This window comes from Tupaia chinensis, unplaced genomic scaffold (assembly GCF_000334495.1).
Source record: "Tupaia chinensis unplaced genomic scaffold, TupChi_1.0 Scaffold000341_1, whole genome shotgun sequence".
Taxonomy (NCBI): Eukaryota; Metazoa; Chordata; class Mammalia; order Scandentia; family Tupaiidae; genus Tupaia; species Tupaia belangeri.
In genome coordinates, this window is record NW_006159835.1 from 3,606,513 (window position 1) to 3,621,929 (window position 15,417).

The 15,417-nt window shown below is 37.1% G+C and overlaps 1 protein-coding gene and 1 non-coding gene across 5 annotated transcripts in view; both read left to right on the forward strand.

Annotated features, from left to right (window-relative positions):
• The window catches only part of USP34 (ubiquitin specific peptidase 34), a 246,799-nt gene that overhangs the window by 162,396 nt on the left and 68,986 nt on the right, over positions 1-15,417 (forward strand). For all 4 annotated transcript variants that reach the window (XM_014589224.2, XM_027773341.1, XM_027773342.1 and 1 more), the window contains 7 exons: positions 3,012-3,077; positions 7,663-7,809; positions 7,897-7,953; positions 8,047-8,124; positions 8,869-8,963; positions 13,133-13,305; positions 14,537-14,690. In XM_014589224.2, the coding sequence (XP_014444710.2) occupies positions 3,012-3,077; positions 7,663-7,809; positions 7,897-7,953; positions 8,047-8,124; positions 8,869-8,963; positions 13,133-13,305; positions 14,537-14,690 (770 nt within the window). The remainder of the gene's footprint in view (positions 1-3,011; positions 3,078-7,662; positions 7,810-7,896; positions 7,954-8,046; positions 8,125-8,868; positions 8,964-13,132; positions 13,306-14,536; positions 14,691-15,417) is intronic.
• LOC114008458 (U6 spliceosomal RNA) lies at positions 11,149-11,255 on the forward strand. Its single transcript, XR_003549987.1, has one exon. It is a non-coding gene; the product is annotated as a U6 spliceosomal RNA (small nuclear RNA).

A 15,417-nucleotide genomic window follows, 5' to 3' on the forward strand; every position in this document is an offset into this window, starting at 1 on the left:
ATAGTCTAGTGGTTAGGGGTTGTGAATCCCACATGGCCAACTGCAGTTTCAATCCCTGCCAGGCATGTATATATCATGCCCAAAATCCTGACAGGATAGAGAAATTCACAGGATTGTGACACGACCACTCCCTATTGGAAGGTGCTTTCCCTCCTCTGCTTGTTGAGAGTAGTCATTCCCTCTGGCAATTAAAAAAAAAAAAAATTACAGCCGTAGGCCCAACAGTAGTGAGATGTTCTATAGTGCTGAGGCCATGTAAGAGGGTCTGAAGCTCTCATTTTGAGGACTCCCATTTTCTCTAGGATCCTCCCTGACTGAAGCTGGGGGTAGGACCGCAGCACTAAGACCTCTTAGGTCTCCCTCCTTCAAAAAAATTTCCCTTTTTTCTCCCTCTGTCCCCCTCTCATGGGAGAATTTATTAATAAAAAGCAAAAAAAAATTTTATTGTATGACAAGTTAGTGTGTAATTTTAATCTTTTTTTTTTCTTTTGGAGAAGTTTTTGCAATAGGGCATGTGTACTTGCCAGAGAGACAGAGAAAGACAGAAAGTGAGAAATCACCTCCCCCACCCCCCCAGGGGGGATGACCATGCCGCAATCCCTTCTCCTCCATTCTCCTCTCGGGATCTTGGGCACGCACGCAGATGCACCTGGCATGAGGTTAAGCCACTGGGTCCGGGACTTGACTATAGTTGACTACTTGGGAGTCCAGCAACATAGCCATTATGCCAACTGCTGGTACCAGTTTTAAAATTTTTAAATTTTAAGGTTACTCATAATGCTATAGTCTAATCTTTTTGAAGGAAAACAGTTGTGAAATATATATACTTAATGTATATAGTATTCAGTTAAAAACATGTTTTCAGGGCCAGCAGGTTAAAACACTGGACTTCCAAATGGTTGACCGTGGATTGAGTTCCGGACCGGACCCGATTGCTTAAAACTCACATTGGGTGCATGTGTGCCCAAAAATCCCAAGAGGAGAACAGAGAAGGGATTGCAGTGTGGCCATCCCCCTGGGTTGGTGGGGGGGGTTCTCACTTTTTCTGTCTCTCTCTGTCTCCAGTGAGCACACATGTACCTTATAGCAAAAACTACTCTCCAAAATAAATAAATAAATACATATCTTAGTTATGTAGAAAATAAGCAAAACTAGCCACAGTCAGTAGGGGCATAGTGGTTAAAGCACTGGACTTCTGCATGGCCGACTGCAGTTCGAGTCCCAGACCTAGTGACTTGAAACTCAAGCTGGATATGTGTTCATGTGTACCTAAAATCATGAAAAGAGATGGGATTACAATATGGCCATCCCCACGTGGGGGTAATTTCTTTCTTTGTCTCTGTGTCTCCAGTGAGCACATGTGGCCTATAGCAAAAATCTCCAGTAAAAAAAAAAAAAAAAAAACAAAGAAGATAAGCAAAGCCTGAAACCAAGTAGGAAAATATTAACGGAAGCACCAAGCTCATTTAATTTACATATCATAAGACAAGTGAAATTTTGAGCCTCGTTTGAATAAACTCTGTTTCATGCTATTTTTGTTCACTTATTCTTTCTAATTTTCATTCTTTTTTACTGTGGGCTATTTTTTAGTTTGCCTTCTATGTATCTTTTACAATTTCTTGTCAGACTTTATGTTTGCACTGAGTTTTGATCTTTTTTTATAGCATCATTACATTTTGGGGCTTCATTTTTTTCTCTTAACACACTGTTGTGATCCTTTAAATACCTCAGTAAATCCTTTGATAATGGTTATCTTCAGTCTCCAATTTACAGTGACTCAAGTGACTCAAGTGGGTTTGAGTTTTTTGGCTTTGGTTACATTGCTGTATTTTAAGTTTATCATGTCTGTAGATTATTATTTTTAAATTGTGCATTATGTAAATTCTCTTGGTAATTTCAACAAAAAAAGTAAAGAAAATGTCCTTGTTTTTGCTCAGTTTTGAAGACTTGGGGCATTTCTTTACCAAGTAATGCTTTATTCTTCAGTAACAAAAGTATAAATCCAGGTCTTTATTTCTTACTTTTTTGTATCCTGAATTCACCCTTTGCATATATGTGATTTATTATATTCAGGCAATTACCATTTTATGTGACTTTTCTCATAACTTCACGGATTAAGTCTCCCATGTATCAGGAATAGCCTGTAGTTATTTTTGCCAATTTTGTTTATTCTCTTTATTCACTTTCTATTATACTTAATATCATATAATTTTGTGGTAACTATTGGCCAAATGGGTTTCTTCAATTCTTTATCCTATGACTTAAATTTGATTATAAGCTCCTAAGCTACCATATTACTTATACTCTATGCAAAATGGACACACATAACTCTTGGCATATCGAGAGGTTTATTACTCCACAAGACTATCAGAGCTAACTAGGTTGTGACAGGTAGTAATAGAGATAATACCTACTTGATAGGTTTCATACCTGAATGAGATAGAGTATATCTAATTAGTGTTTTGCATAAATACGAATCTCTCCTGTAAGGCTGGTATTCAAGACTCAGTCAGTGAGCCAATCTTGCATCATAGTTACTGGTATTTGAATATTTAAATGGCGAATAGTCTTCTTCGGGGTTAAGGGTATAATTCCCCAAAAAATAAACATATAACTAGATGACGATATATCATTTATTAGTATCTTAAATTTTTTTAAACATGTGGATTTTCTTGTGGTAAACAACTTTGTTGTATTCCTTAAGTGTTGTTCATTCTTGCCTTCTTTTAATCAGCATTGTACCAAAAGAATATTGATCTAGAAAGTTTAAAAAAAAAAAAAACTCTTTATTTTGTTTCCAGACATAATAGTGATAAGTGCATTTAAGTAATGAATGTTTTTTATGCTATAATTTTGATAAAGAAAAACAAAATATGTTGTGGTTTTTTTCTCAACTAAAAGTGAAAATAGATACAGTGTTAAGCTTATTAAAGGACTTTTTTTTTTTTGCTAGAATATCTAATTTGCTGTCTTTAATATGTTTTAATAGAAAGTGTTCTCTTGATTTCCAGTATTCAGAAGATATGAAGCATAAGACCACTCTTCTGGAACTTCAGAAAATGTTTACCTATTTAATGGTATGTTTGACAATCATGAAGGGTTATATCCGTAACAAAAGCTAAAAACATTAAACAGATTTTATTTGGCTTTAGACTATATACTCTTTTTATTTTTGGAGAGGTTTTTGCTATAGGGCATGTGCACTCGCCAGACCGAAAGAGAGACAGAAAGTGAGAAATCACCCCCCGAGGGTGATGGCCATGCTGCAGTCCCTTCTCCTCCGTTCTCCTCTTGGGATCTTGGGCACACACGCACATGTGCCCAGTGTGAGTTTTAAGCCACCAGGTCCAAGACTTGAACCGCGGTCGACTACATGGGAGTCCAGCAACATAGCCATTACGCTAACTGCTGGTCCCTAGACTATATATATACTCTAATTTTAAAATTTAATATCACTTACCTCTGTTCCTTGACATACAACTTTTAACAGTCTTATGTCAGTTGTCTGTATGTTGTTAATTTGTCCTTTGAAGAATCCCTTGATAATGATCCTTTTCCCATCACAAAGTATTCTTCTTTAATGCCAACATCTTTCTGATTTTTGTTTGTCCCTCATAATTTCTACCTCTAGAACTATAAAAGCAATTAATCTAAAAAAAAAAAATCTAGCAAATCTTACAATATTATCCTCCAACTTAAAACTTTTCAGTGATTCTTCATGAAGAAAATGTTATTTAAATTTCATCTCCATGGTACATGTCTTTTGTGATTTTTTTTTCTGTACCCTTTTAATCTCCTCTGTTATCCCTCCCCATATCCAGCTTCACCATATAGTATCTGTAAAACTTTGGGAGTTTATCACTCTCTTGTGTCGTCACTTGTGCAGCCTTTGATGCCGCTTCTTCTGCCTGCATAGCTTTTATCTCAGTTCTCTTCTCTACTTTCTTCTACTTGTCATTCTTTAAGAGTCAACTTGGTTTTCACCTCTTCTAAGACAACATAGATTCTACAGACTCACAGAGTATCTCCAAGTTACCATGCCTCTCTAGTTTTTCCTTCCTTTTGTATTGATGTCACCTGACTTACCTATTACACTCTTAAGGACAGAGATTATGTCATATTTTATTCTTGGGTTTTTCATCCTCTAGTAAGGACTAAGTAAATGGTCTTTTTTAACAACATTAAAAGGTTTTTTACTAGTCTTTTATAAATTCTATGTTTAATTCCCCCCCCTTTTTTTTTCTTGAGAGATTTTTGCTATAGGGCGCGTGCGCTCGCCAGACAGACAGAGAGAGATATAGAGACAGAAAGCAAGAAATCATCCCCCAGGGGGGATGGTCATGCCGCAATCCCTTCTCCTCCATTCTCCTCTTGGGATCTTGGGCACGCACGCACACATGCCCGGTGTGAGTTTTAAGCCACCAGGTCTGGGACGCGAACTGCAGTTGACTACATGGGAGTCCAGTGACATAGCCATTACGCTAACTGCTGGTTCCCTGTTTAATTCCCTTTTAACAGAGCTGGAATATGCCAGTTGAACTGACAAACAGAAAACTACTATTGGGTTGTTGGAAAAGTCATGACATGTTTTTTCTGTGTTTTATCAAAGGTCAATTTTTATATTAAAAAACAAAGTTCTATCAAGAAGATATTGCCTATTTTATTTGATAGCTTTTTGCCATCTTTAGTGAACTTCATAATTCCTCATTCGTAGAAGAACCTGCCTTTATCAGTGAAAAGCTGAAAAAGGTTCTGTTTTACAGCCTCAATTGAATTGAACATTACATCTTGCAAGGCATTTTGAAGAGAGTAAAATAAGTGGAAGTCTTGATGGTGCCAGGTCTGGCGAGTATGGAGGGTGTGGCAACATATCCCATCCAAGTGCCAATGATTTTTGATGGATATTCAAACTTGTGTGTGGCTTCGTGTTTTCATGATGAAACACAACTCCTTTATGATCAGTGGGCTCTGGACATTTCTGGATAATGGATTCATTCAAATTATGCAGTACATATTTGAATTGATTTATTGGTGCCTTGGTAGGAGCTTGAAAAACACGACACCTTTAAAATCCCACCACACTGAGAACATAGCCTTTCTCTGATGAATGTCTACTTTCGCTGTTGTTTGAGGCAAATCATCACATGGGGATGAAGACCATTTGTGCACCACATTTTTTTGAACAATCCTCTTCTTATCACCAATTATCAATTGCTTCAAAAAAGGATCATTTTCCTCACATTAAATGAGAATTATCACAGATGTTCATATGCACCATCTCATGAACAACTTTGAGTTCATGAAGAACCCAAAACATTGAGCTTCCCTACATAACCCAGCTTCTTCAGGCGGTCGTGAACGCTTGAATGATGGATGGTCAAGATTTCTGCAGTCTCTTGTGCTGTGTAATGTAGGTTTGATTCGATCCATCAGTTCCTTTATTTTGTTACCGTCAACCTCGGCGGGCCTCCCTGACCAATGAAAGTCATTGAAATGAAAATCACCAACACAGAATTTCATGAACCATCCTATCCTTGGAATTGACATTCTTGTAGAGCATTGTCATGCAACTTTTCACAAGCTTGCTGCACATTCTTCCCTTTACAAAAGTAAAACAGTAAAATATGGTGAAAATGCACAGTTTGGTCTTTGGTCTTCAACTTGTAAAATCTCCAAAACTCAACCAAATTGTTCATTTATTTATTTTTTTTTAAGAATAAAACTAGGGACCAGCAGTTAGCGTAATGGCTATGTTGCTGGACTCCCACATAGTCGACCGTGGTTCGAGTCCCGGACCTGGTGGCTTAAACTCACGCCGGGCGCGCGTGTGTGTGTGCCCAAAATCCCGAGAGGAGAATGGAGGAGAAGGGATTGCGGTGTGGCCATCCCCCCTGGGGGGTGATTTCTCACTTTCTGTCTCTGTGTCTCTCTCTGTCTGTCTGACAAGCGCATGTGTCCTATAGCAAAAACCTCTCAAAAAAAAAAAAATAGAATAAAGCTATAACTGTCAGCTGTCAAATGACATAGCAAAGACACAGATGCAAGGGACCAGCAGGTAGCGTGGTTGAAGCCCTGGACTCCCACATGGCTGACCATGGTTTGAGTCTAAAAAACTACTAATAAATAAGTGAATCTTTTTATTTAAAAAACAAACATAGATGTTTATGACTCTGGTATTTCCAAAGATTAACTAGCATCATCTGTTGCAAAAATGCGGCTTTTTTTTTTAATGACTTTCCTAACAATCCAGTATTTTAAACTACTATATTTTTAAAAAATAGAAAATAGGGAACCAGCAGTTAGCATAATGGCTATGTCGCTGGACTCCCACATAGTCGACTGCGGTTCGCGTCTCGGACCCGGTGGCTTAAAACTCACGCCAGGTGCGTGTGTGTGCGTGCGTGCCCAAGATCCCAAGAGGAGAATGGAGGAGAAGGGGTTGCGGCGTGACCATCCCCCCTGGGGGGTGATTTCTCGCTTTCTGTCTCTATGTCTCTCTCTGTCTGTCTGGCGAGCGCACGCGCCCTATAGCAAAAATCTCTCCAAAAAAATAATAATAATAATAAAATAAATAAATAAAATAAAAGATAGAAAATAAAACTTAAGTCTGTAGAAATTTATTTAGCCTACAGAGGTTTTATAGTTTATGCTTCCCAATCAAGTGAATCCTTTGAATTCCAATTTTCTTGACCCAGCCTTGGTGGCACAGTCAGCATACTGAACTATGTTAAAAGCCATACGACTGACCCTGGGCTCAAATATCTAGCCATATTGACCTGAAACATACCAGGCATGTGTGCATGCCCGAGATCTCGACAAGCTGGAGGACTAGGAGAAGACCCTGTCATGAATGCTTTTCTGTCATGGGTGCACACACATGTACTTTCTATCATGAGAAAAATGAACTTTAAACAAAATTCAGATTTCTTAATGTTTAGAATCTTTTGGTACCAAGTCCCTTAAATAAGTGAAAAATGCCAAATAATGAAATAGTGCTCCAGATGGTGGCTCAGTAGTGACAAAACTGGACCCACAAGGCAAAATTCTGGGTTATCATCCTGGGACCTTCTTCTCCAAGCCAAATGCATGCATGCCTGCCTATGTTTGGGGCTGGCTAAGACTGGGAATGGAATGTGGTATAAAGATCGGGTTGAAGATGCATGCCTGTCTCTCTCTCTTACTGTCTGTTTCATGGAAAAGTAAAAAAATGAGCTGGTCAAGAACAAAGATCATGGCTTCAGTTTTAAAAAAAGAAGAAAGGATCTTAAAATGTTCTTCATAGGAGGCTGGCTGGTGGTGTGGTGGTTAATGCAGCTGGATCTCACATAGCCTACTATGCAGTTCAAGTCCTGGAGCCAGCGGCTTGAGAAATATGCCAGGCACATGTGTATGTGTGCCCCAAATCCCAAGAGAACAGTGGAGGAAAGGGATTGGGATGTGGCCATCTCCCCCTGGGAGGTGCTTTCTCACCTTCCCTCTCTTTCTCTCTCTCTGGGGAGTGCACACACCCTATAGCAGGGGGAGAAAAAAAAATTAAAGCAATAAACCTTTCTTTCTAAATTTACTACCATTTTTACTGTTTTTATTATTCAAGAACTTTGGTAATTTTCTTATTTTTATTTGATACTTACAGTATTCCTTTCCTCTCCCTTTTCACTTTAGGAGAGTGAATGCAAAGCATACAATCCTAGACCTTTCTGTAAAACATACACCATGGATAAGCAGCCTCTAAATACTGGGGAGCAGAAAGATATGACTGAGTTTTTTACTGATCTAATTACCAAGATTGAAGAAATGTCTCCAGAACTGGTTAGTGCCAGAATACTGAATTTTTTTTTTTAATTTGAACAGATTTGCCTTCTTTGTAATAATTATTTTATTTGTTTCCTATTTAAGAAAAATACTGTCAAAAGCTTATTTGGAGGTGTAATTACAAACAATGTGGTCTCCTTGGTAAGTATATACCAGCTTTTGTTTTTTAGAGATCTTTTTATATGTTTTGGTATATAATATTAAATTACTAATTTCTTACTGTTAATTGATCAGGATTGTGAACATGTTAGTCAAACTGCTGAAGAGTTTTATACTGTGAGATGTCAAGTGGCTGATATGAAGAACATTTATGTGAGTACTGTGCATAATTTTTAGACTTTTAAACATACTTTTAAGTCTTTGTATATAGAAGGCTAGTGTTTATCATCTGGAGAAGAAATTAATTTTTTTTAAAGAAGGATTATTAGTTTTATTTTTTTGTTGTTGTTTTTTAATTTAACCAGAGAAAAACAGAAAGAAAGGGAAAGTGAAGCAAGGTACCAGGTCCAGGACTTGAAACTGCGGTCGGCCATGTGGGAGTCCAGTACCCCAACTGTCATGCCACCTGCTGGCCCCAAGAAAAGAAATTAACTTTTTAAAAGTATTTTTTCTGGGGCTGGCAGATGATGTAGTGGTTAAGGGTGCCGGACTCCCACATGGTTCAAATCCTGGAACTAGTGGCTTGCTTTCTTTCTCTCTCTCTCTCTCTCTGTCCCTCTCGGGTCAAATTAAAATAAAATTAAATTTTAAAAAAATTTAAAAAATAATTTTTTCTTACTGTGCTTGTAAGAATTAAAGGGAGACTGCAAAGCCCTTACAGTCTATTTTTTTGCCCAATCAAAATTTAAATACTTAGCCCTTTGAAAAATTTAGTGTAGATTCAGAATGTCTTGTCTATGTGAGAGAAAACAATTTTATACTAAAACTAAGAATTTACTGGTTTTTTTTTAAGAAGTTTTTTCTTTTTTTTAAAAATATTCTGCCATGTTGTAATTACTGTAATTACATTCTATAAACAGTAATAGGAAACTTTTAAATCTGTTTTTTTTTACTCAGGAATCTCTTGATGAAGTTACTATTAAAGATACATTAGAAGGTGATAACATGTATACTTGTTCTCATTGTGGGAAAAAAGTACGAGCTGAAAAAAGGTAAGATTTTTACCATTTTTATAATTTCGATACATTTTCAGTGAAAATGGAAGATAAACTAAGGATTAACCAAGATTAAGCTTTTGTGAAAATTATGTGACTAAGGTAAATAAAATAAGCTAGCTACTTTGAGCTCAGTTTAATGTAGCAACTTTTTATTCCTCTACTCAGTGAGTTATAATTTGTTTTGAAATATCTATGAGATGGGAAACAAGGGGAAGTCACAGAATCTGTGGTCTAGATTTTTAGGAGCAAAAATAGGAAAGACAAGAACAGGGATCATTTTCATTACTATCTGTATTGATGAACTTTAAGATGGCAGTTTAAGGAGAAAGTAGTTAGGCATGCTTTAATTCTACAAGTAAACATTGAATGATAAGCAGAAATTGGACTTGAAGAACATTTTATGCACTTAATTACTAGGAACAAAGGCCCAGAAATAGAAATGACCTCAAATGTGCAACAAATTCCATGATTATACTTGCATGAAGTAGAGGATTCACATCATTTTATAATAGAAAATAAGATAGGTAACATAATGACATCAAGTGTTTGATATCCAAATTTTGGAATTATTTGTATAATATATTGATTTATGCCATCAGAGTGTCTGCCCAAGAAAGAACCCAATTATTGCAAAGTACTGAGACCTAAACCCCCATAAAAGTGTAGAGGAGAAAGTAATAGAAAAGAAATGAGGAATTTTATAGGCTGATAACCTATAAACTGGGAAAAGAATCCCCAAGAAAGGTACTCAGTTGAAATAGTTCCAAGGGATGATTGAAAGTAACAACTGAATGAAAGTATTATGTTTTTTAAAAGGTAGTTTAGGTGATATGTTCCATTGGGTTATAGGAATAGAAACAGGGTTGTCTAGGTACAAGGCATGAAGTATACACCATTCATTTTAGAAGTTTGGCAATAAATATAAAGAAGCTTAGCCGTGATGGCAGACATTGCTAAGGTGCTTTAATGCACCAACTGGGACCACATGGGGAGCCTAGCTTCAATTATTGGTCCAACCTAAAGGCTTGGTGTTGCGGCTTACACCAGTAATCCAGAGACTCTGGAGCTGAGGCAGGAGTATTGTGAGCTTGAGGCTGGCCTGAGCAATGTAGTGAGAGACCCTGTCTGAAAAAGAGCTGGGCATAGTAGTATACTTGCCTATAGCTCTTGGCCAGGAGGCTGAAGCAGAGAATTATGACATGACAGGACTCCATCTTCAAACAAATAAAAAACAAGATGAAGCTAGAAGGAACTTTGGGATCAAAGCTAGATGAAAGAAATGTCTAGATGAAAGAGATCTGACCATGTTTGAAGTGAGAAGTTTGGCAATAAATATAAAGAAGCTTAGCCGTGATGGCAGACATTGCTAAGGTGCTTTAATGCACCAACTGGGACCACATGGGGAGCCTAGCTTCAATTATTGGTCCAACCTAAAGGCTTGGTGTTGCGGCTTACACCAGTAATCCAGAGACTCTGGAGCTGAGGCAGGAGTATTGTGAGCTTGAGGCTGGCCTGAGCAATGTAGTGAGAGACCCTGTCTGAAAAAGAGCTGGGCATAGTAGTATACTTGCCTATAGCTCTTGGCCAGGAGGCTGAAGCAGAGAATTATGACATGACAGGACTCCATCTTCAAACAAATAAAAAACAAGATGAAGCTAGAAGGAACTTTGGGATCAAAGCTAGATGAAAGAAATGTCTAGATGAAAGAGATCTGACCATGTTTGAAGTGAAAATGTATCATACAGTAAGATTCTAAAAGTTGCTTAAGGGGGCTGGCCCTATAACACAGTAGTTAAATGCTGTCCATAACAAACCATGTTTCAAATTTTGGACTCTATAGCATGAAAATCTCACCATGATGGGATGGAGAAATGGAGGAAAAGGGATTGCAGCATGACCAAGTGTGCACACTCTTTTTCACTCTCACTCTCAGATACACATGTCCTCTGGCAATTAAAAAAAAAAAATTGCTTAACGAATGCTTTTCTTTGGTCAATATATATTTGAAAGGAATGTCGTTCTCTCAATCTTAGATTGGTTACAAGAAAGAAAAGTTGTGGATGGACATAATTAAATGAAAGCATATTTGTCACAGGCAGTTATAAAAACAAAAGATTTTTCTGATGTGTCTTAGCTTAGGGTAAGAGTCAGGGACTGACACAAAATAGAGTCAGTCCATGTGCTCGCTTCAGCAGCACATATACTAAAATTGGAACGATACAGAGAAGATTAGCATGGCCCCTGCGTAAGGATGACACGCAAATTCGTGAAACGTTCCGTATTTTTTCCAAGCACAGTGGTGGCAGGGCCTAGGTGCTACAAAGAAGACATGTTTTAGACAATACTCATGTGTATGGGCAAAAAATATGAGGACTGTATTTGTGACTAATTGTATAACAGGTTATTTTAGTTTCTGTTTTGTGGAAAGTGTAAAGCATTCCAACAAAGGATTTTAATGTAGATTTTTTTTGCACCCATGCTGTTGATTGCGAAATGTAATAGTCTGATCATGATGCTGAATAAATGTGTCTTTTTTTAAATGTGCTGTGTAAAGTTAGTCTACTCTGAAGCCATCTTGGTAAATTTCCCAACAGTGTGAAGTTAGAATCCCTTCAGGGTGGTGCCAGGTTCCATTTCGAAATTAAATAATCATTATTACCTGCTTGGGTGGAGAAGACAGTTGTCTTCAGAAACATTGGTGTAGTTGAACTGACAGTTATTGTGGCCTGAGGTTCACCCAAGCAAGGTCACAATTTGGTTATTACAAAATGATTGTTGGCACATCCTATGCAATATATCTAAATTGAATAATGGTACCAGATAAAATAGATGGGAATGAAGCTTGTGTATCTTCCATTAGCATGTGTAATCAATAAACGATTTAATTCTCTTGGAAAAAAAAAAAAGAGTCAGTCCAAAGTTAGGTATGATAGATGAATGTAATGAATCACTATAATAATCAGGTCTGGGAGCTGGCAGGTGGTGAGGTGGTTAAGGTGCTGGACACCCACATGGCTGACCACTGTTCAAGGCCTGGACCTGGTGGCTTGCTTTATCACTCACCTTCTCTTCCTCTCTCTCTCTTTTTTTTTTTTTTTTTTTTTTTTTTTGATATTTTTTTTTATACAGCGCGTGTGCGCCGCTCAGACAGAGACAGAGAGACAGAAAGCGAGAAATCACCCCCCAGGAGGATGGTCATGCCACAATCCCTTCTCCTCCATTCTCCTCTTGGGATTTTGGGCATACACGCACACGCGCCCGGTGTGAGTTTAAGCCACCGGGTTTGGGACTCAAACCGTGGTCAACTATGTGGAAGTCCAGCGACATAGCCATTACGCTAACTGCTGGTCCCATCTCTCTGTTTCTCTCTCATCAAATTTAGTAATAATAACAAGTAAGTTAAATGAAATAAGTCTTAAAAAGAAAAAAACAAGAATCAGGTCTGAGTCACATTCCTTAGAGTCTCTTTGTAGTTGGAATGAAAAGATGTACCTTCCATTCTTGAAAACCCCTATCTCTTGAAACATTTCATTCTTCTGGCTAAAACTCTGTCTCATCCCTCCCAGACAAAGTAGTTACTCCATCTCTTGTGATCTTACCATACTTTTATATCAGAGGGTCCTCAGGAAGTTCATGGAAAAGTATATAATAGAAAAACTATGTATGGATTTAAAATACTTTTTTACAGCAATAGTAAATTTATACTTTAATTTCATTTTCCACTATCTGTTTGAAATCCCTTGGTATGTTAGTAATTACATAATGTACAGTGTAAATGGGTCAGTTGAAGAAATAGACAGTCTTTATTACCCTCAACTGAATCATATTCTACTCTCTTCAAATCCCTAGTTTTTTCAGTCTATTCATTCTTCCTGAGTAATTTTATGTGTGTGTGTGCCAGAGGGTGCAAAGGAGAAGAAAGAATTATGACATGGCCCTTTCCCTTGGGGAGTACTTTCTCACATTCTCTCTCTCTGTCTATCTGCACTCTCTCCAGGGAGTGCATGTACCCTATAGCAAAAACTTAAATTAAAAAACTTCCTGTTATTCTAAGTTAAGTATTAAAATGTAATTTATAGCACAAATATAAATGAAAACAATTGAACTATTTCAAAAGACAATTTTTAACGTTTTGTGTGTGTGTGTGTGTGTGTGTCTTTTAGGGCATGTTTTAAGAAATTACCTCGCATTCTGAGTTTCAATACTATGAGATACACATTTAATATGGTCACAATGATGAAAGAGAAAGTGAATACACATTTTTCCTTCCCACTACGATTGGATATGACACCCTATACAGAAGATTTTCTCATGGGAAAGTGTGACAGGAAAGAAGGTAATTTTTATTTTTCTCTCATTTGTGTTTGTTTCTCTAAGAAGGTAGTCATAATTATAAAGACTTCTTATCAGACCATTTGGAAAGTAGGACTTCTCCTCAGCTGTGTTTCATTATATTTTTCGTGTGTGGAAGTGGTAGAAATGTATACCTACGTAAATGAGTCAGACCGCAGTGATATGTTCAGACCTCTTGCCTGCATGAGCACTTCCACACAGTGTGCTTACTCCCATAAGGACAAAGCTGGTGCTTTGACACTGTCAGCCATTTCCTCTTCCTCACTTCCTTGTCACTTCACTTTGCAGGTTAGACTGGGCTCTCGGGATAATCAAATCTTTTCTCACTTGTTTGCTCCTAATTCTGCTTGGTCTTTTCTGTGTGCTGGTAGTGAGAATACAGATCGTAAATCCTATATCTTTGAATTTACTAGATTATTATTTAGTATCTTTTGTTACCTTTAAATTTTAAAGCCTTTAGAGATGGAAAGTGTGTCTTTTACTTATTTTGTTTCTATGTACACAAAGCTTCTAATATGTAGTGTTTTGTATTAACTGGTAGACATTTAGAATCATGTTACCAGGGCAGTGCTCTATTTTCCTTTAAGTGAGACTAAAAGACAAAATGTGATAGTGCTGGGACCAACAGAGGGTATAATGGTTTCATCACTGGACTCCCATGTAGTCAACCGCAGTTTGAGTCCCAGACCCAATGGCTTAAAACTCATGCCAGATGGATGTACATGCATGCCCGACATTCCAAGAGAATTGAGGAGAAGGGTTTATGGCGCCGTTCCCCCCAGGGGGTGATTTCTCACTTTCTCTCTCTGCCTCTCCACCAAGCACAAGCACCCTATGGCAAAAATCTCTTATCAAAAAGAAATGTGATAGTACCTTGTCAAGCCTTGTGTTTACTTCTAATAAAGATAAAATCAAATGATGTATTTTGTATTTATCTATTTCAAAAGGCCAGTCATGTTAAGCAAAAAGATATTTTATAGATTATATTGTGATTAACTGTAATTATGCAGTAATACATGATTGTTTTTCTAGTGATTTATGTATTATGTTCTTTAAAGTAGTAGGCACTGGATGGTGAATGATTTGCAATTAGTGTTTAGTACTTACTAATATATAAAGTACCTGTGCCTATTTCTGTACATAAAGTATATTATAAAAAGTGATTCTAAGATGTTTTCAAAATTGCTGCCATTATTTTATGTAACTCATTCCAGGTTTTAAGGAAGTAAGTGATCATTCAAAAGACACAGAGAGCTATGAGTATGACTTGATAGGAGTGACTGTTCACACAGGAACAGCAGATGGTGGGCACTATTACAGCTTCATCAGAGATATAGTCAATCCACATGCCTATAAAAACAATAAATGGTAAGTTAAATATTTCTTCTTCTGGTTTTTAGAACTTTTTTTCCTGTTTTTATGTCACAAGTTTATGATGATTTGTTCTTTAGATATATTTTCAGTTTCATTTCTAGAAATGTCCCATAAAATTAGGGAAAAAAAAAGACACAATTTTTAAATGAAGGTGACTTTCAAAAGACAGTATGAATCAATCAGTTCTTAAATTTATGGCTCTCCACTCTCTTAAGAAAAATGAGCACTCAAAGTTTTGCACACAAGTTTAGGAGATCCATACATAGTATTACATCTACCAGATCTTACCTTATCTGTCCATTCATTCAAATGAGAGGCGTTTACTAATGCCTTCTACACTGGTGTAGACCGCAAAGTCTTCATATGTACCAGTTAGAAATTAACCTTTATGTGCCTCACTATTCACCTTATTTTTACCCTCCCACACACAGTTTCTTTTTATCATCTTTTATCAAATTAATGGTTGAAAGTGATTAAATCAGTCCCCAGTAGCTGTTTTGGGGGCTTGATTATTGTTAAGTAGGCTCTCTTACGTAAGGACCATGTCAAGGATAATGCTTTTAAAATAGTGTGCAATTGTTACTTGATTTGTAATTAGCAGAATAGTTTCATTCTGCTATTTTTCACTCCTTCAGCCATTATGTCCATCATGTCTTTATTTTATTTTTTTAATTCAGTTGAATGTATTTCCATAAGTGCATTTTCAATCTTTTTATCATAG